The 22,626-nt window shown below is 36.5% G+C and overlaps 1 protein-coding gene across 1 annotated transcript in view; it reads left to right on the forward strand.

The window, feature by feature from the left end:
• The window catches only part of LOC133642392 (centrosomal protein of 112 kDa-like), a 159,964-nt gene that overhangs the window by 125,015 nt on the left and 12,323 nt on the right, over positions 1 to 22,626 (forward strand). Inside the window, exon 5 of the mRNA XM_062036556.1 lies at positions 21,454 to 21,555. Coding sequence (XP_061892540.1) covers positions 21,454 to 21,555 — 102 coding nt within the window. The remainder of the gene's footprint in view (positions 1 to 21,453; positions 21,556 to 22,626) is intronic.

Consider the following 22,626-nt stretch of genomic DNA (forward strand, 5'->3'; position numbering starts at 1 on the left):
GAGCAAACTTTTTGTCATGTATTGATGTAGCGCCTTGTTCCTGACAAGGTTTTTGTCACCGGGTCGTAGCAAAAAAAAAAAAAAAAAAATAGAAAAAAAAAAAAAAAAAAGCCTCTTCCTAGCAACGACTCTCTCCGCACTTCATTAGCATACGTCAACCTTCCCCGGCGACGTGACAAACTTCATTTGAAGGTTGAAAGTGTTGAGGGCTTGTTCCTTTTCTGCTGGCAGCTGTCACAAAGCACGCCGCCGCCGCCTCGACAGTAGCGGCGGGGAAGTCGCAGCCCAAAAATCTGAGAGCTATATTTAGATGAGATGTTTTAATTTGGGGATGACTGAGGAGGTAAAGCCACTGGAGCTGGCAGCAATCTTCCAAACAACAGGAATCACGCGCTTGAAAAGCCGTTTAAAAAAAAAAAAAAAAAAAGGGATTACAGCTAAAAAAAATGATTATTAATCACATGAAAGTTTTTGTCATGCATCCAAATGTGGACATGGTGCACCCTCACACCTGTGGTGCTTTAATGTGGTCATGGTAAATTGTTGTTAATAACCAGCGAGAGCTGCAAATGCATTGGTTATACCAGTGGTCCCCAACCACCGGGCCGCGGCCCGGTACCAATCGGTCCACGGACCGGTACCGGGGACCACTGGTATAACCGCACAAGAAATGTATTTTTATTTTTATTTTATTTTTTTTTTTATTTTTTATTTTTTATTAAATCAACATAAAAAACACAATATATACATTATATATCAATATAAATCAATACAGTCTGCAGGGATACAGTCCGTAAGCCCACATGATTGTATTTCTTTATGCAAAAAAAATTAATAATAATAATTTATTTTTTACTACCCCCCACCCCCCACACACAAAGTAAGCCGCCTTGGGGCCAAAGAAAGTTGCAAGTGTCAGCACTTTGATTTAAAAAAAAAAAAAATTAAAAAAATGTGAGAAACACTATTAAATTAAAAAAATAACTTGTAGTAAATTACAAAGTCATCGCAGTCTTCATCAACAAGAGTCTTCTGTAAAGGTAAAAAATGTTAAATGTCATTTAATTTCTTTTTAATTCATAATGTATTCAACTAAAATGATTCTCTGCAAAACGTGTCTGGTGTACTGATTAATTAGATTAAGATTAATTAGATGATTAATAGATAATAAATTGCTCAAAATTGCGCTCTAGCGCCCCCTAGGAAGAAAACACAGACAAAACTGCCTGTAACTCCCAGTAGGAATGTCATAGAGACATGAAACAAAAACCTCTATGTAGGTCTCACTTAGACCTAGGTTTCATTCACTGACAACCCCCAGCAAAAATCAACAGGAAGTTTGCAATTCCCCCTTCAAAACAAAAGTTGTGTAAAAACAGTCACCTTTTTTCAAACATGATCTCCTCTGAGCGCGTTTGTCGTGTCGGCTTCAAATTAGCACAGGAGAGAGATTGAACCCTTCTGATTAAAAGTTGATGAAAGAGTTTTAATTACTGCTCCGGTTTGGATTTTATGAGCCCTCAAAGTCGGTCCCGTCCATCGCTGCTTGCAGCTTTAATTTTGACTTGTTTTGGTTTTCGGACACCCCACTTTTTTTTGCATGATTTGGTTTTTGAGTGCAACTGCACAAAGTAAGCTGCCTCGGGGCCAAAGAAAGTTGCAAGTGTCAGAACTTTGATTTAAAAAAAATTTAAAAAATGTGAGAAACACTATTAAATTAAAAAAATAACTTGTAGTAAATTACAAAGTCATCACAGTCTTCATCAACAAGAGTCTTCAGTAAAGGTAAAAATGTTAAATGTCATTTAATTTCTTTTTAATTCATAATGTATTCAACTAAAATGATTCTCTACAAAACGTGTCTGGTGTACTGATTAATTAGATTAAGATTAATTAGATGATTAATAGATAATAAATTACTCAAAATTGCGCTCTAGCGCCCCCTAGGAAGAAAACAAAGACAAAACTGCCTGTAACTCCCAGTAGGAATGTCGTAGAGACATGAAACAAAAACCTCTATGTAGGTCTCACTTAGACCTATATTTCAGACACTGACAACCCCCAGCAAAAATCAACAGGAAGTTTGCAATTCCCCCGTCAAAACAAAAGTTGTGTAAAAACAGTCACCTTTTTTCAAACATTATCTCCTCTGAGCGCTTTTATCGTGTCGGCTTCAAATTAGCACAGGAGAGAGATTGAACCCTTCTGATTAAAAGTTGATGAAAGAGTTTTAATTACTGCTTCGGTTTGGATTTTATGAGCCCTCAAAGTCGGTCCCGTCCATCGCTGCTTGCAGCTTTAATTTCGACTTGTTTTGGTTTTCGGACACCCCACTTTTTTGCACGATTTGGTTTTTGAGTGCAACTGCACAAAGAAAGCCGCCTCGGGGCCAAAGAAAGTTGCAAGTGTCAGCACTTTGATTTAAAAAAAAAAAAAAAAAATGTGAGAAACACTATTAAATTAAAAAAATAACTTGTAGTAAATTACAAAGTCATCGCAGTCTTCATCAAGAGTCTTCAGTAAAGGTAAAAATGTTAAATGTCATTTAATTTATTTTTAATTCATAATGTATTCAACTAAAATGATTCTCTATAAAACGTGTTTGGTGTACTGATTAATTAGATTAAGATTAATTAGATGATTAATAAATAATAAATTACTTAATAATTATTATAATTATTAGATAATAATTAATAATAATAATAATATGATAATAATCTATTAATTAATAATAAATAGATAATAACATAAGATTAATTAGAATTCAGATTATTTTTTATGGTTAAAAAAGAAGGTTTTTGGGCTATTTGGTCTGACCTTTTTGGAACAGATTATTAACAAAAACCAAAGTACTACTCAACTTCTGTTAAAAAAAAGTTGGCAGTTATCGTCAACAAGTGGGGGAATAAGCAATCGCATTGATGAAACAGCACATTATTGTTGTCAAATGCATTGTGGCACTTCCTAATACCGTCCAAGTCTACTCTCGCCTTTGTCTATGTGGATTGTTTTGTGTCTTTCTATGTATTCCTATTGTGCAAGGCGGTGGTTCTCATTAATACCTGGCGAGGCGAGCGATTGCGTGAATTACAAGTCACGTGGACGTTGAGCTCGTGCATGAGCGAGCGTGTCAAAGCCGCACCAAAGGAGTTTGTCATTTGGGCCGAGCATGTCTGTCATCTTCATGGCAGCTGCAGAGCATGTGAAGTAAGGAATGCAGTTTTTTTTGTTTTTTTTTTGCTTGTTTGACAATCGCATATCTGGAGTACAAACATGGTGTGCATGGCAAACATGTGGAACTGCATTTTTTATTACGTTTTTTTTTCTCAAGGGGCCAATGCTATAAAACCTCAAAAGCAGTGAAGTTGTCACGTTGTGCAAATGGTCAATAAAAACAGAATACAACAAATCCTTTTCAACTTATATTCAATTGAATAGACTGCAAAGACAAGATATTTCACGTTCACACTGAGAAACTTTATTTTTTTGCCAATAATCAGGAATTTAGGATTTAATGGCAGCAACACATTGCAAAAAAAGTTGTCAGAGGGGCATTTTTACCACTGTGTTACATGGCCTTTCCTTTTAACAACACTCAGTAAAGGTTTGGGAACTGAGGAGACACATTTTTGAAGTGGAATTCGTTCCCATTCTTGCTTGATGTACAGCTTAAGTTGTTCAACAGTCTCCCTTCTCATATTTTAGCCTTCATATTTTCAATGGGAGACAGGTCTGGACTACAGGCAGGCCAGTCTAGTACCCGCACTCTTTTACTACGAAGCCACGTTGACGTAACACGTGGCTTGGCACCGTCTTGCTGAAATAAGCAGGGGCGTCCATGATAACATTGCCTGGATGGCAACATATGTTGCTCCAAAACCTGTACGTACCTTTCAGCATTAATGGTGCCTTCACAGATGTGTAAGTTACCCATGTCTTGGGCACTAATACACCCCCATACCATCACACATGCTGGCTTTTGAACTTTGCGCCTTTAACAGTCCGGATGGTTCTTTTCCTCTTTGGTCCGGAGGACACGACGTCCACAGTTTCCAAAAACAAATTTGAAATGTGGACTCGTCAGACCACAGAACACTTTTCCACTTTGCATCAGTCCATCTGAGATGAGCGCTTCTGGGTGTTGTTGATAAATTGCTTCCGCTTTGCATAGTAGAGTTTTAACTTGCGCTTACAGATGTAGCGACCAACTGTAGTTACTGACAGTGGTTTTCTGAAGTGTGGTGATATCCTTTACACACCGATGTCACTTTTTGATGCAGTACCACCTGAAGGATCAAAAGTCTGTAATATCATGGCTTACGTGCAGTGATTTCTCCAGATTCTCTGAACCTTTTGATGATATTACAGAGCGTAGATGGCGAAATCCCCAAATTCCTTGCAATAGCTGCTTGAGAAATGTCGTTCTTAAACAATTTTCTCACGCATTTGTTGACAAAGTGGTGACCCTCGCCCCCGTCCTTGTTTGTGAACGACTGAGCATTTCACGGAAGCTGCTTTTATACCCAATCATGGCACCCACCTGTTCCCAATTAGCCCGTTCACCTGTGGGATGTTCCAAATAAGTGTTTGATGAGCATTCCTCAACTTTCTCAGTCTTTTTTGACACTTGTGCCAGCTTTTTTGAAACATGTTGCAGGCATGAAATTCCAAATGAGCTAATATTTGCCAAAAATAACATTTTCCAGTTCGAACATGAAGCATCTTGTCGTTGCAGTCTATTCAATTGAATATAAGTTGAAAAGGATTTGCAAATCATTGTATTCTCTTTTTATTTAGCATTTACACAACTTTACTGGGGTTTGTAAATGTATACAGCTATGCAAGATGTACACTGACTACGCTCAAGTTGAATTTCTATAGTATTTATCTCAGCTTCTGCACTCCCAAATGAATATTACTGCAAAAAAACAATACGGCACGATGGTGTACATTCTGGCAGGCAAATCTCCAGACCAAAGTGAGCTGCTTTATGTCGGGATGGTTTTTATGCCGGCTGCTTTGATGTGCTTCCCAATCCCTCTCATTGTGCCCCGTGAAGATTAATTAGCCAAAGCCAGAACAATCAGTTAAATCCACAACAGGAAAATTATTTTTGGAAAAACCCAATCTCTGTAGCTCAGTCAAAAAAAAACATTTAGGACCATTTGAACGATCCAGGACTTTGAAGTACACTGTGTGGACTGAAGCAGGAAACAAAAGTAGGAATATAGAATTTTGCAGCTTCCAGTCTTTCAGGAGGTTCTTAAGAAGTCGTGTTGATGATGGGATGAGTTTAACAGGTTAAGTTGAGTTTCCAATCATTTCTACAACTCTTATTTTTTTGTGATAGAGTGATTGGAGCACATACTTGTTGGTCACAAAAAACATTCATTCTTTTATGAATTTATTATGGGTCTACTGAAAATGTGAGGGTCAAAAGTATACATACAGCAATGTTAATATTTGCTTTCATGTCTCTTGGCAAGTTTACCTGCAATAAGGCACTTTTGGTAGCCATCCACAAGCTTCTGCTGGAATTTTTGACCACTCCTCTTGACAAAATTGGTGCAGTTCAGCTAAATGTAGGGATGATGTTTGATAAGAAATTATCGAGTTCGAGTCTATTATCGAATCCTCTTATCGAACCGATTCCTTATCGATTCTCTTATGGAGTCCAGATAGGTTGTTGTATATGGAAACAAACACACAATATTTGGTTTAACAAAAGCTCACTTTTATTATATAAGAAAACAATTTAATGTAATAAATAAATATTGACTGTTGCCCCCCTAAAAAAATAAAATAAAATAAATAAACATTGACTGTTGTTACCCAAAGTATATTAAGTGGGATTTTTCAGAAAAACAAATATATACAGTAACACAAAAACAACCTGTCTCTGTGATCACTATAGGTGTATAAATAATAATATAGTGTTAAATAAAATCAGTCCCTTGGGCACAAAACTGGAAATAATACAGCTCTCCAAAAAGTGCACTTCTGCTGATATTGGAACATAACTGTTTGTTATGATGCTTTGACATTTTTGCACTTTAAAGAAAGAAAGAAAATTCTATGAAGAGAAAAGTTGTTTGCAAATGTGGTTACAATGCTAAAAAATGAAAAGTTAAAGCTAAAAAAAGAAATACACTTCATTGAGTTAACACTATTTCTTTATAGGCGGAAAGATGTTATGAGCTAGGAATATAACAACTACACTACCCAGCATGCAACGGGAGTGACGAGCATGCGCGGTAGCCCCGAAAAGTGTTGTTGCATGTCGTCACCCGTGAAAGTAAACGTCAAGAACTCAGCCAACACGCCTCGTCTGCATTATTTATAACTAGACAACACATATACAGTGTGAAAAACAAAAGTTAAAAAAGGGAGATATGTTGTATATATATGTATGTGCTGCGGTTGCTTTAAGAACGTTGCGACAGCTGCCGTAAAGGAGGTGCGTTGCTAGCCTGGTTGCTATGTTTCCGGTTGGTCGTAAAAGTGTTCTTCATGAGTTTGTACCCTGCTCAAATCTCTCAGTAAAGTTATTCATTGGATTATAGCTTTTGTTTTGAACTTTATTACACCTTGGAGCGCTTTTTCCCGTCCATTGTTTTTCCTGCTTTCGCTATCTGCGCCTATTGACTGAGCTACGTGACGTCAATTCTTGTGATGTCCCACGGAGCATTTCTGGTCGGGACAGGATTTGTTCCGAGGGATTCGAATAAAGAACCAACTCTTTTCTTTACTATAGTGGTCTCGATAACAGGTACCGGTTCTCAAAAAGGGATTCGAGTCCGAGGACTCGGTTATTTTCTTATCGAACAACCGGGAAAACCGGTTTCGAGTATCATCCCTAGCTAAATGTGTTGCTTTTCTGACATGGACTTTCATCTGACATCACATGGACAAAGATAAGACCTTCTGGAGGAAAGTTCTGTGGTCAGATGAAACAAAAATGGAGCTGTTTGGCCACAATACCCAGCAATATGTTTGGAGGAGAAAAGGTGAGGCCTTTAATCCCAGGAACACCATAACTACCGTCAAGCATGGTGGTGGTAGTATTATGCTCTAGGCCGGTTTTGCTGCCAATGGAACTGCTGCTTTACAGAGAGTAAATGGGACAATGAAAAAGGAGGATTACCTCCAAATTCTTCAGGACAAGCTAAAATCATCAGCCCGGAGGTTGGGTCTTGGGCGCAGTTGGGTGTTCCAACAGGACAATGACCCCAAACACACCTCAAAAGTGGTAAAGGAATGGCTAAATCAGGCTAGAATGAAGGTTTTAGAATGGCCTTCCCAAAGTCCTGACTTAAACGTGTGGACAATGCTGAAGAAACAAGTCCATGTCAGAAAAGCAACACATTTAGCTGAACTGCACCAATTTTGTGGTCAAAAATTCCAGCAGAAGCTTGTGGATGGCTACCAAAAGTGCCTTATTGCAGGTAAACTTGCCAAGGAACATGTAAGCAAATATTAACATTGCTGTATGTATACTTTTGACTAGAGATGTGCCGATATATGCGTTAAAATGTAATATCGGAAATTATCGGTATCGGTTTTTTTTATTATCGGTATCTGTTTATTTTGTTTGTTTTTTTTTCCGTTTTTTTTTAATTAAATCAACATAAAAAAACACAAGATACACTTACAATTAGTGCACCAACCCAAAAAACCTCCCTCCCCCATTTACACTCATTCACACAAAAGGCTTGTTTCTTTCTGTTATTAATATTCTGCTTCCTACATTATATATCAATATATATCAATACAGTCTGCAAGGGATACAGTCCGTAAGCACACATGATTGTGCGTGCTGCTGCTCCACTAATAGTACTAACCTTTAACAGTTAATTTTACTAATTTTCATTCATTACTAGTTTCTATGTAACTGTTTTTATATTGTTGTACTTTCTTTTTTATTCAAGAAAATGTTTTTAATTTATTTATCTTATTTTACAAATTTTTAAAAAAAGTACCTTATCTTCACCATACCTGGTTGTCCAAATTAGGCATAATAATGTGTTAATTCCACGACTGCTTATATCGGTTGATATCGGGGTCGGTAATTAAAGAGTTGGACAATATCGGAATATCGGATATCGGCAAAAAGCCATTATCGGACATCCCTACTTTTGACCCAGCACATTTGCTCACAATAATAATAAATTCATAAAAGAACCAAACTTCATGAATGTCTTTTTGTGACCAACAAGTAATAATAATAATAATAATAATAATAGATTGTATTTGTAAAAATCACTTTACATTGAGTAAACAACCTCAAAGTGCTACAGTGTATTAAAAAAATAAAAATAAAAAGATAATAAAAATTAAAAAAAATAAAAACCAGAACAGCCTAATAGCTAGAACTAGTATGCATATACCGTATTTTTCGGAGTATAAGTCGCTCCGGTTAAAAATGCATAATAAAAAAGGAAAAAAACATATATTAGTCGCACTGGAGTATAAGTCGCATTTTTGGGGGAAATGTATTTGATAAAAGCCAACACCAAGAATAGACATTTGAAAGGCAATTTAAAATGTCTAAAGAATAGTGAACAACAGGCTGAATAAGTGTACGTTATATGAGGCATAAATAACCAACTGAGAATGTGCCTGGTATGTTAACGTAACATATTATGGTAAGAGTCATTCAAATAACTATAACATATAGAACATGCTATACGTTTACCAAACAATCTGTCACTCCTAATCGCTAAATCCCATGAAATCTTATACGTCTAGTCTCTTACGTCAGTGGTTGTCAAATGGGGGTACGCGTACCCCTGGGGGTACTTGAAGGTATGCCAAGGGGTACGTGAGATTTTTTTTAAATATTCTAAAAATAGCAACAATTCAAAAATCCTTTATAAATATATTTATTGAATAATACTTCAACAAAATATGAATGTAAGTTCATAAACTGAACATCAAATCAAGTAGGCTATTCCATTCAGTACAATGCAACAATGCAATATTCAATGTTGACAGCTAGATTTTTTGTGGACATGTTCCATAAATATTGATGTTAATGATTTCTTTTTTTGTGAAGAAATGTTTAGAATGAAGTTCATGAATCCTGATGGATCTCTATTACAATCCCCAAAGAGGGCACTTTAAGTTGATGATTACTTCTATGTGTAGAAATCTTTATTTATAATTGAATCACTTGTTTATTTTTCAACAAGTTTTTAGTTATTTTTATATCTTTTTTTTCCAAATAGTTCAAGAAAGACCACTACGAATGAGCAATATTTTTGCACTGTTATACAATTTAATAAATCAGAAACTGATGACATAGTGCTGTATTTTACTTCTTTATCTCTTTTTTTCAACCAAAAATGCTTAGCTCTGATTAGGGGGTACTTGAATTAAAAAAATGTTCACAGGGGGTACATCACCGAAAAAAGGTTGAGAACCACTGTCTTACGTGAATGAGCTAAACAATATTATTTGATATTTTACGCTAATGTGTTAATAATTTCACACATAAGTCGCTCCTGAGTATAAGTCGCACCCCCGGCCAAACTATGAAAAAAAACTGCGATTTATAGTCCGAAAAATACGGTAAACAACCTCAAAGTGCTACAGTGTATTAAAAAAAAATCAAAATAAAAAGATTTTAAAAAATAAATAAAACTAGAGCGCAATTTTGAGTTTTGGGGTTCGGTTTTTTTATGAGTTGCAATTTCCGCCAGTCCTGATGTGTGTAAAAAGTTTGGTGAGTTTTGACGTATTTTAAGGGGGTAAAATTACAGCTCAAAGAGGCAAAAATGAGTGTTTTTAGTAATTTTTTGTGTTGAAGGGGAAATTGCCAACTTCCTGTGGATTTTCGCTGAAGGATGTTAAATTATGAATTGTAGGTCTAAGTGAGACCTACATACAGGTTTTTGTTTCATGTCTCTACGACCTTCCTAGTGGGAGTTACAGGCTGTTTGTTTTTGTTTTTTTTCCTAGGGGGCGCTAGAGCGCAGTTTTGATTTTTGGGGTTTGGTTTTTTTTACTAAAGTGTTGTGTCACAGTTTTTCTATGTGTGTGTAAAATTTGGTGAGTTTTGAAGCATGTTAAGGGGGGAATAATAATAAAGAAAGAATAATAATAATAATAATAATAAAACCTTACAATTTCAATAGTGTCCTTTGTCCCTGTACAAAGGACTCCCTGTGGGAGTCCTTTATACAGGGTACATGCGGACCCTAATAAAAACTAGAACAGCCTAATAGCTAGAACTAGTATGCATATATCTAAAAAAGGCTTTTTTAAAGGGCTATTCCAGTTATTATTATTATTATTATTATTGTTAAAGGGTTTTTAAGCCTTTTTTAAAAATTAAAAAAAACTGCGATTTATAGTCCGAAAAATACGGTAAACAACCTCAAAGTGCTACAGTGTATTAAAAAAAATCAAAATAAAAAGATTTTAAAAAATAAATAAAACTAGAGCGCAATTTTGAGTTTTGGGGTTCGGTTTTTTTATGAGTTGCAATTTCCGCCAGTCCTGATGTGTGTAAAAAGTTTGGTGAGTTTTGAAGTATTTTAAGGGGGTAAAATTACAGCTCAAAGAGGCAAAAATGAGTGTTTTTAGTCATTTTTTGTGTTGAAGGGGAAATTGCCAACTTCCTGTGGATTTTTGCTGAAGGATGTTAAATTATGAATTGTAGGTCTAAGTGAGACCTACATACAGGTTTTTGTTTCATGTCTCTACGACCTTCCTAGTGGGAGTTACAGGCAGTTTGTTTTTGTTTTTTTTCCTAGGGGGCGCTAGAGCGCAGTTTTGATTTTTGGGGTTTGGTTTTTTTACTAAAGTGTTGTGTCACAGTTTTTCTATGTGTGTGTAAAATTTGGTGAGTTTTGAAACATGTTAAGGGGGGAATAATAATAAAGAAAGAATAATAATAATAATAATAAAACCTTACAATTTCAATATTGTCCTTTGTCCCTGTACAAAGGACTCCCTGTGGGAGTCCTTTGTACAGGGTACATGCGGACCCTAATAAAAACTAGAACAGCCTAATAGCTAGAACTAGTATGCATATATCTAAAAAAAGGCTTTTTTAAAGGGCTATTCCAGTTATTATTATTATTATTATTATTATTGTTAAAGGGTTTTTAAGCCTTTTTTTAAAAAAACAAAAAACTGCGATTTATAGTCCGAAAAATACGGTAAACAACCTCAAAGTGCTACAGTGTATTAAAAAAAATCAAAATAAAAAGATTTAAAAAAATAAATAAAACTAGAGCGCAATTTTGAGTTTTGGGGTTCGGTTTTTTTATGAGTTGCAATTTCCGCCAGTCCTGATGTGTGTAAAAAGTTTGGTGAGTTTTGACGTATTTTAAGGGGGTAAAATTACAGCTCAAAGAGGCAAAAATGAGTGTTTTTAGTCATTTTTTGTGTTGAAGGGGAAATTGCCAACTTCCTGTGGATTTTTGCTGAAGGATGTTAAATTATGAATTGTAGGTCTAAGTGAGACCTACATACAGGTTTTTGTTTCATGTCTCTACGACGTTCCGAGTGGGAGTTACGGGCAGTTTGTTTTTGTTTTTTTTCCTAGGGGGCGCTAGAGCGCAGTTTTGATTTTTGGGGTTTGGTTTTTTTACTAAAGTGTTGTGTCACAGTTTTTCTATGTGTGTGTAAAATTTGGTGAGTTTTGAAGCATGTTAAGGGGGGAATAATAATAAAGAAAGAATAATAATAATAATAATAATAAAACCTTACAATTTCAATAGTGTCCTTTGACCCTGTACAAAGGACTCCCTGTGGGAGTCCTTTATACAGGGTACATGCGGACCCTAATAAAAACTAGAACAGCCTAATAGCTAGAACTAGTATGCATATATCTAAAAAAGGCTTTTTTAAAGGGCTATTCCAGTTATTATTATTATTATTATTATTGTTAAAGGGTTTTTAAGCCTTTTTTAAAAATTAAAAAAAACTGCGATTTATAGTCCGAAAAATACGGTAAACAACCTCAAAGTGCTACAGTGTATTAAAAAAAATCAAAATAAAAAGATTTTAAAAAATAAATAAAACTAGAGCGCAATTTTGAGTTTTGGGGTTCGGTTTTTTTATGAGTTGCAATTTCCGCCAGTCCTGATGTGTGTAAAAAGTTTGGTGAGTTTTGAAGTATTTTAAGGGGGTAAAATTACAGCTCAAAGAGGCAAAAATGAGTGTTTTTAGTCATTTTTTGTGTTGAAGGGGAAATTGCCAACTTCCTGTGGATTTTTGCTGAAGGATGTTAAATTATGAATTGTAGGTCTAAGTGAGACCTACATACAGGTTTTTGTTTCATGTCTCTACGACCTTCCTAGTGGGAGTTACAGGCAGTTTGTTTTTGTTTTTTTTCCTAGGGGGCGCTAGAGCGCAGTTTTGATTTTTGGGGTTTGGTTTTTTTACTAAAGTGTTGTGTCACAGTTTTTCTATGTGTGTGTAAAATTTGGTGAGTTTTGAAACATGTTAAGGGGGGAATAATAATAAAGAAAGAATAATAATAATAATAATAAAACCTTACAATTTCAATATTGTCCTTTGTCCCTGTACAAAGGACTCCCTGTGGGAGTCCTTTGTACAGGGTACATGCGGACCCTAATAAAAACTAGAACAGCCTAATAGCTAGAACTAGTATGCATATATCTAAAAAAAGGCTTTTTTAAAGGGCTATTCCAGTTATTATTATTATTATTATTATTATTGTTAAAGGGTTTTTAAGCCTTTTTTTAAAAAAACAAAAAACTGCGATTTATAGTCCGAAAAATACGGTAAACAACCTCAAAGTGCTACAGTGTATTAAAAAAAATCAAAATAAAAAGATTTAAAAAAATAAATAAAACTAGAGCGCAATTTTGAGTTTTGGGGTTCGGTTTTTTTATGAGTTGCAATTTCCGCCAGTCCTGATGTGTGTAAAAAGTTTGGTGAGTTTTGACGTATTTTAAGGGGGTAAAATTACAGCTCAAAGAGGCAAAAATGAGTGTTTTTAGTCATTTTTTGTGTTGAAGGGGAAATTGCCAACTTCCTGTGGATTTTTGCTGAAGGATGTTAAATTATGAATTGTAGGTCTAAGTGAGACCTACATACAGGTTTTTGTTTCATGTCTCTACGACGTTCCGAGTGGGAGTTACGGGCAGTTTGTTTTTGTTTTTTTTCCTAGGGGGCGCTAGAGCGCAGTTTTGATTTTTGGGGTTTGGTTTTTTTACTAAAGTGTTGTGTCACAGTTTTTCTATGTGTGTGTAAAATTTGGTGAGTTTTGAAGCATGTTAAGGGGGGAATAATAATAAAGAAAGAATAATAATAATAATAATAATAAAACCTTACAATTTCAATAGTGTCCTTTGACCCTGTACAAAGGACTCCCTGTGGGAGTCCTTTATACAGGGTACATGCGGACCCTAATAAAAACTAGAACAGCCTAATAGCTAGAACTAGTATGCATATATCTAAAAAAGGCTTTTTTAAAGGGCTATTCCAGTTATTATTATTATTATTATTATTGTTAAAGGGTTTTTAAGCCTTTTTTAAAAATTAAAAAAAACTGCGATTTATAGTCCGAAAAATACGGTAAACAACCTCAAAGTGCTACAGTGTATTAAAAAAAATCAAAATAAAAAGATTTTAAAAAATAAATAAAACTAGAGCGCAATTTTGAGTTTTGGGGTTCGGTTTTTTTATGAGTTGCAATTTCCGCCAGTCCTGATGTGTGTAAAAAGTTTGGTGAGTTTTGAAGTATTTTAAGGGGGTAAAATTACAGCTCAAAGAGGCAAAAATGAGTGTTTTTAGTCATTTTTTGTGTTGAAGGGGAAATTGCCAACTTCCTGTGGATTTTTGCTGAAGGATGTTAAATTATGAATTGTAGGTCTAAGTGAGACCTACATACAGGTTTTTGTTTCATGTCTCTACGACCTTCCTAGTGGGAGTTACAGGCAGTTTGTTTTTGTTTTTTTTCCTAGGGGGCGCTAGAGCGCAGTTTTGATTTTTGGGGTTTGGTTTTTTTACTAAAGTGTTGTGTCACAGTTTTTCTATGTGTGTGTAAAATTTGGTGAGTTTTGAAACATGTTAAGGGGGGAATAATAATAAAGAAAGAATAATAATAATAATAATAAAACCTTACAATTTCAATATTGTCCTTTGTCCCTGTACAAAGGACTCCCTGTGGGAGTCCTTTGTACAGGGTACATGCGGACCCTAATAAAAACTAGAACAGCCTAATAGCTAGAACTAGTATGCATATATCTAAAAAAAGGCTTTTTTAAAGGGCTATTCCAGTTATTATTATTATTATTATTATTATTGTTAAAGGGTTTTTAAGCCTTTTTTTAAAAAAACAAAAAACTGCGATTTATAGTCCGAAAAATACGGTAAACAACCTCAAAGTGCTACAGTGTATTAAAAAAAATCAAAATAAAAAGATTTAAAAAAATAAATAAAACTAGAGCGCAATTTTGAGTTTTGGGGTTCGGTTTTTTTATGAGTTGCAATTTCCGCCAGTCCTGATGTGTGTAAAAAGTTTGGTGAGTTTTGACGTATTTTAAGGGGGTAAAATTACAGCTCAAAGAGGCAAAAATGAGTGTTTTTAGTCATTTTTTGTGTTGAAGGGGAAATTGCCAACTTCCTGTGGATTTTTGCTGAAGGATGTTAAATTATGAATTGTAGGTCTAAGTGAGACCTACATACAGGTTTTTGTTTCATGTCTCTACGACGTTCCGAGTGGGAGTTACGGGCAGTTTGTTTTTGTTTTTTTTCCTAGGGGGCGCTAGAGCGCAGTTTTGATTTTTGGGGTTTGGTTTTTTTACTAAAGTGTTGTGTCACAGTTTTTCTATGTGTGTGTAAAATTTGGTGAGTTTTGAAGCATGTTAAGGGGGGAATAATAATAAAGAAAGAATAATAATAATAATAATAATAAAACCTTACAATTTCAATAGTGTCCTTTGACCCTGTACAAAGGACTCCCTGTGGGAGTCCTTTGTACAGGGTACATGCGGACCCTAATAAAAACTAGAACAGCCTAATAGCTAGAACTAGTATGCATATATCTAAAAAAGGCTTTTTTAAAGGGCTATTCCAGTTATTATTATTATTATTATTATTATTGTTAAAGGGTTTTTAAGCCTTTTTAAAAAAAAAAAAAAACTGCGATTTATAGTCCGAAAAATACGGTAGACAACCTCAAAGTGCTACAGTGTATTAAAAAAAATCAAAATAAAAAGATTTTAAAAAATAAATAAAACTAGAGCGCAATTTTGAGTTTTGGGGTTCGGTTTTTTTATGAGTTGCAATTTCCGCCAGTCCTGATGTGTGTAAAAAGTTTGGTGAGTTTTGACGTATTTTAAGGGGGTAAAATTACAGCTCAAAGAGGCAAAAATTAGTGTTTTTAGTAATTTTTTGTGTTGAAGGGGAAATTGCCAACTTCCTGTGGATTTTCGCTGAAGGATGTTAAATTATGAATTGTAGGTCTAAGTGAGACCTACATACAGGTTTTTGTTTCATGTCTCTACGACCTTCCGAGTGGGAGTTACAGGCTGTTTGTTTTTGTTTTTTTCCTAGGGGGCGCTAGAGCGCAGTTTTGATTTTTGGGGTTTGGTTTTTTACTTAAGTGTTGTGTCACAGTTTTTCTATGTGTGTGTAAAATTTGGTGAGTTTTGAAGCATGTTAAGGGGGGAATAATAATAAAGAAAGAATAATAATAATAAAACCTTACAATTTCAATAGTGTCCTTTGTCCCTGTACAAAGGACAGTGGGAGTCCTTTATACAGGGTACATGCGGACCCTAATAAAAACTAGAACAGCCTAATAGCTAGAACTAGTATGCATATATCTAAAAAAGGCTTTTTTAAAGGGCTATTCCAGTTATTATTATTATTATTATTATTGTTAAAGGGTTTTTAAGCCTTTTTAAAAAAAAAAAAAAACTGCGATTTATAGTCCGAAAAATACGGTAAACAACCTCAAAGTGCTACAGTGTATTAAAAAAAATCAAAATAAAAAGATTTTAAAAAATAAATAAAACTAGAGCGCAATTTTGAGTTTTGGGGTTCGGTTTTTTTATGAGTTGCAATTTCCGCCAGTCCTGATGTGTGTAAAAAGTTTGGTGAGTTTTGACGTATTTTAAGGGGGTAAAATTACAGCTCAAAGAGGCAAAAATTAGTGTTTTTAGTAATTTTTTGTGTTGAAGGGGAAATTGCCAACTTCCTGTGGATTTTCGCTGAAGGATGTTAAATTATGAATTGTAGGTCTAAGTGAGACCTACATACAGGTTTTTGTTTCATGTCTCTACGACCTTCCTAGTGGGAGTTACGGGCTGTTTGTTTTTGTTTTTTTTCCTAGGGGGCGCTAGAGCGCAGTTTTGATTTTTGGGGTTTGGTTTTTTTACTAAAGTGTTGTGTCACAGTTTTTCTATGTGTGTGAGTTTTGAAGCATGTTAAGGGGGGAATAATAATAAAGAAAGAATAATAATAATAAAACCTTACAATTTCAATAGTGTCCTTTGTCCCTGTACAAAGGACTCCCTGTGGGAGTCCTTTATACAGGGTACATGCGGACCCTAATAAAAACTAGAACAGCCTAATAGCTAGAACTAGTATGCATATATCTAAAAAAGGTTTTTTTAAAGGGCTATTCCACTTATTATTATTATTATTAATATTGTTAAAGGGTTTTTAAGCCTTTTTTAAAAGCATCCACAGTCTGTGGTGCCCTCAGGTGGTCAGGGAGAGCGTTCCACAGACTGAAAGCCCGGTCTCCCATTGTTCGTATAGTAGGTGCTCCAATCACTCTATCACAAAAAAATAAGAGTTGTAGAAATGATCGGAAACTCAAGACAGCCATGACATGATGTTCTTTACACGTGTATGTACACTTTTGACCACCACTGTAAGCCGTTCATTCCAGTCGTCTAACTCCTGCTTTAATTGCTGTCACTGACTCAGCAACTATTCGTGCTGCACATGCCTTTCTAGCCCAAAGCCCTGTGCTATATGTGCCCTCCATTCATGTGTGTTTGTCGGTTTTTAAAGCCTTCTCAGCTTCTATAATCAGACTCTGGTTTGGTCGGGCGTGTAATTTAGCCCCAGACAGACAGACTTCCTCCAGTTCCTCGCCCGGCTGGCCCGAGCTATAGCGAGCTGCCGCCGCCACATTTCATATATTCTGTGTCTCCCCCGGTGATAAACCATCGACACACTCGTGTGGATCCAGCAGCCGGTAGGTAGATGGTGTAGTGCAGGACCCCCTGTGGGGATGTGAGGAGTGAGGAAATACTCTGAGATATGTATAGAGGGAATGTCTAAGTGTGTGTGTGTATTGTTCTTACAGTTTATGTACAGTACAGGCCAAAAGTTTGGACCCACCTTCTCTTTCAATCTTTATTTTCATGACTATTTACATTGTAGATTGTCACATCAAAACTATGAATGGAGTTATGTATGAAATAACTGATGTTTTATATTCTAGTTTCTTCAAAATAGCCACCCTTTGCTCTGATTACCGCTTTGCACACTCTTGGCATTCTCTTCATGAGCTTCGAGAGGTAGTCACCTGAAAGGGTTTTCACTTGGGTAGAAAATGGATGGCTGGATAAATAAATAAATGTAAACAATGGTAACATTTATTAGGTCAACTGTATTTAAATATTTGAAGTTTTATCCATCCATTTTCTACCGCTTGGCCCTCTCTGGGTCGCGGGGGGTGCCGGAGCCTATCCCACCTCATCACAGGGCCATTTTATCATCAATCAAAACTATCAAGCAGCTAAAATGCGCCAAACATTGATAAGTGTGGAGAAAGTTGTTTGCATTTTCCCATCTTGCATTGTAATGAATTTAAATGGGTTTCATTTTGAATTTTTTATGGTGCTTGGACATTTTTTTTTTTGTACAATAACCACAAAGTTCAGTGTTATGTGTTATGTAACCATGTGTGTTGACTTTTTGTGTTGGTTGCAATTATTTATTTATTTTTGCGCCATGACTAGGGAAGGTTGTTTGGATTGGGTAATGTAAGTAAATGCAGTTTTGTAGCGACTTCCAACACATTGTTTAGTCATCCATCCATCCATTTTCTACCGCTTGTCCCTCTCGGGGTGAGGGGGGGTGCTGGAGCCTATCCCAGCTTCATTCGGGCGGAAGGCGGCGTACACCCTGGACAAGTCGCCACCTCATCACAGGGCCATTTTATTATCATTCAAAAATATCCATCCATCCATCCATTTTCTACCGCTAGTCCCTTTTGAGGTCGCGGGGGGGTGCCGGAGCCTAACCCAGCTGCACTGGGGCGGAAGGCGGGGTACACCCTGGACAAGTCGCCACCTCATCACAGGGCCATTTTATCATCAATCAAAACTATCAAGCAGCTAAAATGCGCCAAACATTGATAAGTGTGGAGAAAGTAGTTTGCATTTTCCCATCTTGCATTGTAATGGATTTAAATGGGTTTCACTTTGAATTTTTTATGGCGCTTGGACATTTTTTTTTGTACAATAACCACAAAGTTCAGTATTATGTGTTATGTAACCATGTGTGTTGACTTTTTGTGTTGGTTGCAATTTTTTTTATTTTTTTTTTGCGCCATGACTAGGTAAGGTTGTTTGGATTGGGTAATGTAAGTGAATGCAGTTTTTTATCGACTTCCAACACATTGTTTAGTCATCCATCCATCCATTTTCTACCGCTTGTCCCTCTCGGGGTGAGGGGGGGTGCTGGAGCCTATCCCAGCTCCATTCGGGCGGAAGGCGCCGTACACCCTGGACAAGTCGCCACCTCATCACAGGGCCATTTTATTATCATTCAAAAATATCCATCCATCCATCCATTTTCTACCGCTAGTCCCTTTTGGGGTTGCGGGGGGGTGCCGGAGCCTAACCCAGCTGCACTGGGGCGGAAGGTGGTGTACACCCTGGACAAGTCGCCACCTCATCACAGGGCCATTATATCATCAATCAAAAATATCAAGCAGCTAAAATGCGCCAAACATTGATAAGTGTGGAGAAAGTAGTTTGCATTTTCCCATCTTGCATTGTAATGGATTTAAATGGGTTTCATTTTGAATTTTTTATGGCGCTTGGACATTTTTTTTTGTACAATAACCACAAAGTTCAGTATTATGTGTTATGTAACCATCTGTGTTGACTTTTTGTGTTGGTTGCAATTTTTTTTTTTTTTTTTTTGCGCCATGACTAGGGAAGGTTGTTTGGATTGGGTAATGTAAGTAAATGCAGTTTTGTAGCGACTTCCAACACATTGTTTAGTCATCCATCCATCCATTCATCCATCCATTTTCTACCGCTTGTCCCTCTCGGGGTGACGGTGGTGCTGGAGCCTATCCCAGCTCCATTCGGGCGGAAGGCGGCGTACACCCTGGACAAGTCGCCACCTCATCACAGGGCCATTTTATCATCAATCAAAAATATCAAGCAGCTAAAATGCGCCAAACATTGATAAGTGTGTAGAAAGTTGTTTGCATTTTCTCATCTTGCATTGTAATGGATTTAAATGGGTTTCATTTTGAATTTTTTATGGTGCTTGGACATTTTTTTTTTGTACAATAACCACAAAGTTCAATGTTATGTGTTATGTAACCATGTGTGTTGACTTTTTGTGTTGGTTGCAATTTTTTATTTATTTATTTTTTTAAAGTAGTTTGCATTTTCCCATCTTGCATTGTAATGGTTTTAAATGGGTTTCATTTTGAATTTTTTATGGCGCTTGGACATTTTTTTTTTGTACAATAACCACAAAGTTCAGTGTTATGTGTTATGTAACCATGTGTGTTGACTTTTTGTGTTGGTTGCAATTTTTTTTTTTTTTTTTTGCGCCATGACTAGGGAAGGTTGTTTGGATTGGGTAATGTAAGTAAATGCAGTTTTGTAGCGACTTCCAACACATTGTTTAGTCATCCATCCATCCATTTTCTACCGCTTGTCCCTCTCGGGGTGAGGGGGGGTGCTGGAGCCTATCCCAGCTCCATTCGGGCGGAAGGCGGCGTACACCCTGGACAAGTCGCCACCTCATCACAGGGCCATTTTATTATCATTTAAAACTATCCATCCATCCATCCATTTTCTACCGCTTGTCCCTCTCGGGGTCGCGGGGGGGGGGGGGGGGGGGGGTGCCGGAGCCTATCCCAGCTGCACTGGGGCGGAAGGCGGCGTACACCCTGGCCCTGGACAAGTCGCCACCTCATCACAGGACCATTTTATTATCATTCAAAAATATCCATCCATCCATTTTCTACCGCTTGTCCCTCTCGGGGTCACGGGGGTGCTGGAGCCTATCCCAGCTGCACTGGGGCGGAAGGGGGGGGTACACCCTGGACAAGTCGCCACCTCATCGCAGGGCCATTTTATCATAAATCAAAAATATAAAGCAGCTAAAATGTGCCAATTATTGATAAGTGTGGAGAAAGTTGTTTGCATTTTCCCATCTTTCATTGTAATTGGGTGTAATTTTGATTTTTTTATGCTGCTTGGACATATTTTAGCCACAAAGTTCAGTATTATGTGTGACCATGTGCGTTGACTTTTTGTGTTGGTTGCATTTTTTTATTAATTTTTTTGTGCCATGACTAGGGAAGGTTGTTTGGATTGGGTAATGGAAGTAAATGCTGTTTTGTAGCGACTTCCAACACATTGTTTAGTCATTTAAACTGAATTTGTAAAATAAAATAAAAAGTGTTTGGACATCTTTTTTTTTTCTTCAAATTAAAGTGAAATAAATATTTACATGCTAATTTAAAATTCACTATAAAATGCATGTAAACGGAAATCTGTTCCAGAGTCAAACTGATGCTCTCATAAAACTAAACATGCAATGTTTATTGTAACTTTTTATAAAGAAGTGGTAGTTTTAACCTCCAAAGGCTTAGTGGCCACATGTGTGGACAGCACCTTTTAACCTCTTATTTCCAAAAGTGTGTACACTACTGAATTGGGGTCTTATGGCCACTTATGTGGACACTTATACTGCCATCTGGTGGTGTCAGAACAGTATAACATACAATGGAATTTGAAAAAAAAAAAGTGTAAAAATAAAAATGTGTATGTCACTACACATGAAGTACACGTTTGTGTACTTATGGACTAAGTACATCATATCAAAATATGATTCTTAGTTTTTATTCTAATTAGGGTCCAATAAGCCCAAATAGCAAAGAGACATAAAAAAAACATGTAAACAAACAGCTTGGGCCTTAAGAGGTTAAGACATTAAAACAATAAAAGGCATAATGCCAATGTTATTACTTGTCAAATAAGTTAAACACTGCAAAAAATACAAGTAAAAGATTACAACACTGTACATTAACATAGATAACAGGAATGCCCTCTCACTTTACTGTATGTGATCATTCACTGGATATTATTTTTGCACACCTTCAGTGACAATCTACAATGTAAATAGTCGTGGAAATAAAGAAAAGGCGTTGAATGAGAAGTAGTGTATGTAATGTATGTTATTGAACTTTTTCAGGTCACCATGGTGTGTCAGAAGTACGAGGACAAGATGAAAGGTCTGATCCCGGCTGAGTTAAGACAGGAACTGGAGGATACCATCACCTCACTCAAATATCAGGTATCTACATCCAAGATAGGAAAATGATATGATAAAGTTTAGTTTTCACTATAGATGTCCGATAATGGCTTTTTTGCCGATATCCGATTTTCCAATATTGTCCAACTCTTAATTACCGATTCCGATATCAAGCGATACCGATATATACAGTGGTGGAATGAACACATTATTATGCCTAATTTTGTTGTGATGCCCCGCTGGATGCATTAAACAATGTAACAAGGTTTTCCAAAATAAATCAACTCAAGTTATGGAAAAAAAATACCTTGAGGAGGTTGAGGTGGGTGGGGTTGGGGGGCGGGGGGGGGGGGGGTGTATATTGTAGCGTCCCGGAAGAGTTAGTGCTGCAAGGGCTTCTGGGTATTTGTTTTGTTGTGTTTATGTTGTGCTACGGTGCGGATGTTCTCCCGAAATGTGTTTGTCGTTCTTGTTTGGTGTGGGTTCACATATTTGTAACAGTGTTAAAGTTGTTTATACGGTCACCCTCAGTGTGACCTGTATGGCTGTTGACCAACTATGCGTTGCATTCACTTGTGTGTGTGAAAAGCCGTAGATATTATGTGACTGGGCCGGCACGCAAAGGCAGAACTGAAGGATAGGCAAAAAAAAGTGCAGTTCCCCTTTAAGGTGTGTACAAAACTCGGTGTGAACACGACAACAAACATAACGTTACAGTGGTTGTTTTGTAGACATTAAGCTGTGTGAGAAATTTCAAGCCACTCTCATATATGGGGTCATACATTTTGACCAAAGAACCAGCATTACATGTTATGTAGACCACAAGGTCGTGTTTAAAATGTAGGGGGGAAAAAATCATAATATGCGCCTTATAATCCGCTGCGCCTTATGGTCTGAAAAATTGTAGTTAGAATGCATAAAAAAAATTAAAATGTGTTTTTGTCTTATATAATGTTTGTGAAAGATAGGCAAAATTAGAGAAAAAAGTGCAGTTCCCCTTTAAGGTGTGTACAAAACTTGGTGTTAACACGACAAGAAACATAACGTTACAATGGCTGTGTGAGAAATTTCAAGCCACTCTCATATATGGGGTCATACATTTTGACCAAAGAA

This window comes from Entelurus aequoreus, linkage group LG25 (genome assembly GCF_033978785.1).
Source record: "Entelurus aequoreus isolate RoL-2023_Sb linkage group LG25, RoL_Eaeq_v1.1, whole genome shotgun sequence".
Classification (NCBI taxonomy): domain Eukaryota; kingdom Metazoa; phylum Chordata; class Actinopteri; order Syngnathiformes; family Syngnathidae; genus Entelurus; species Entelurus aequoreus.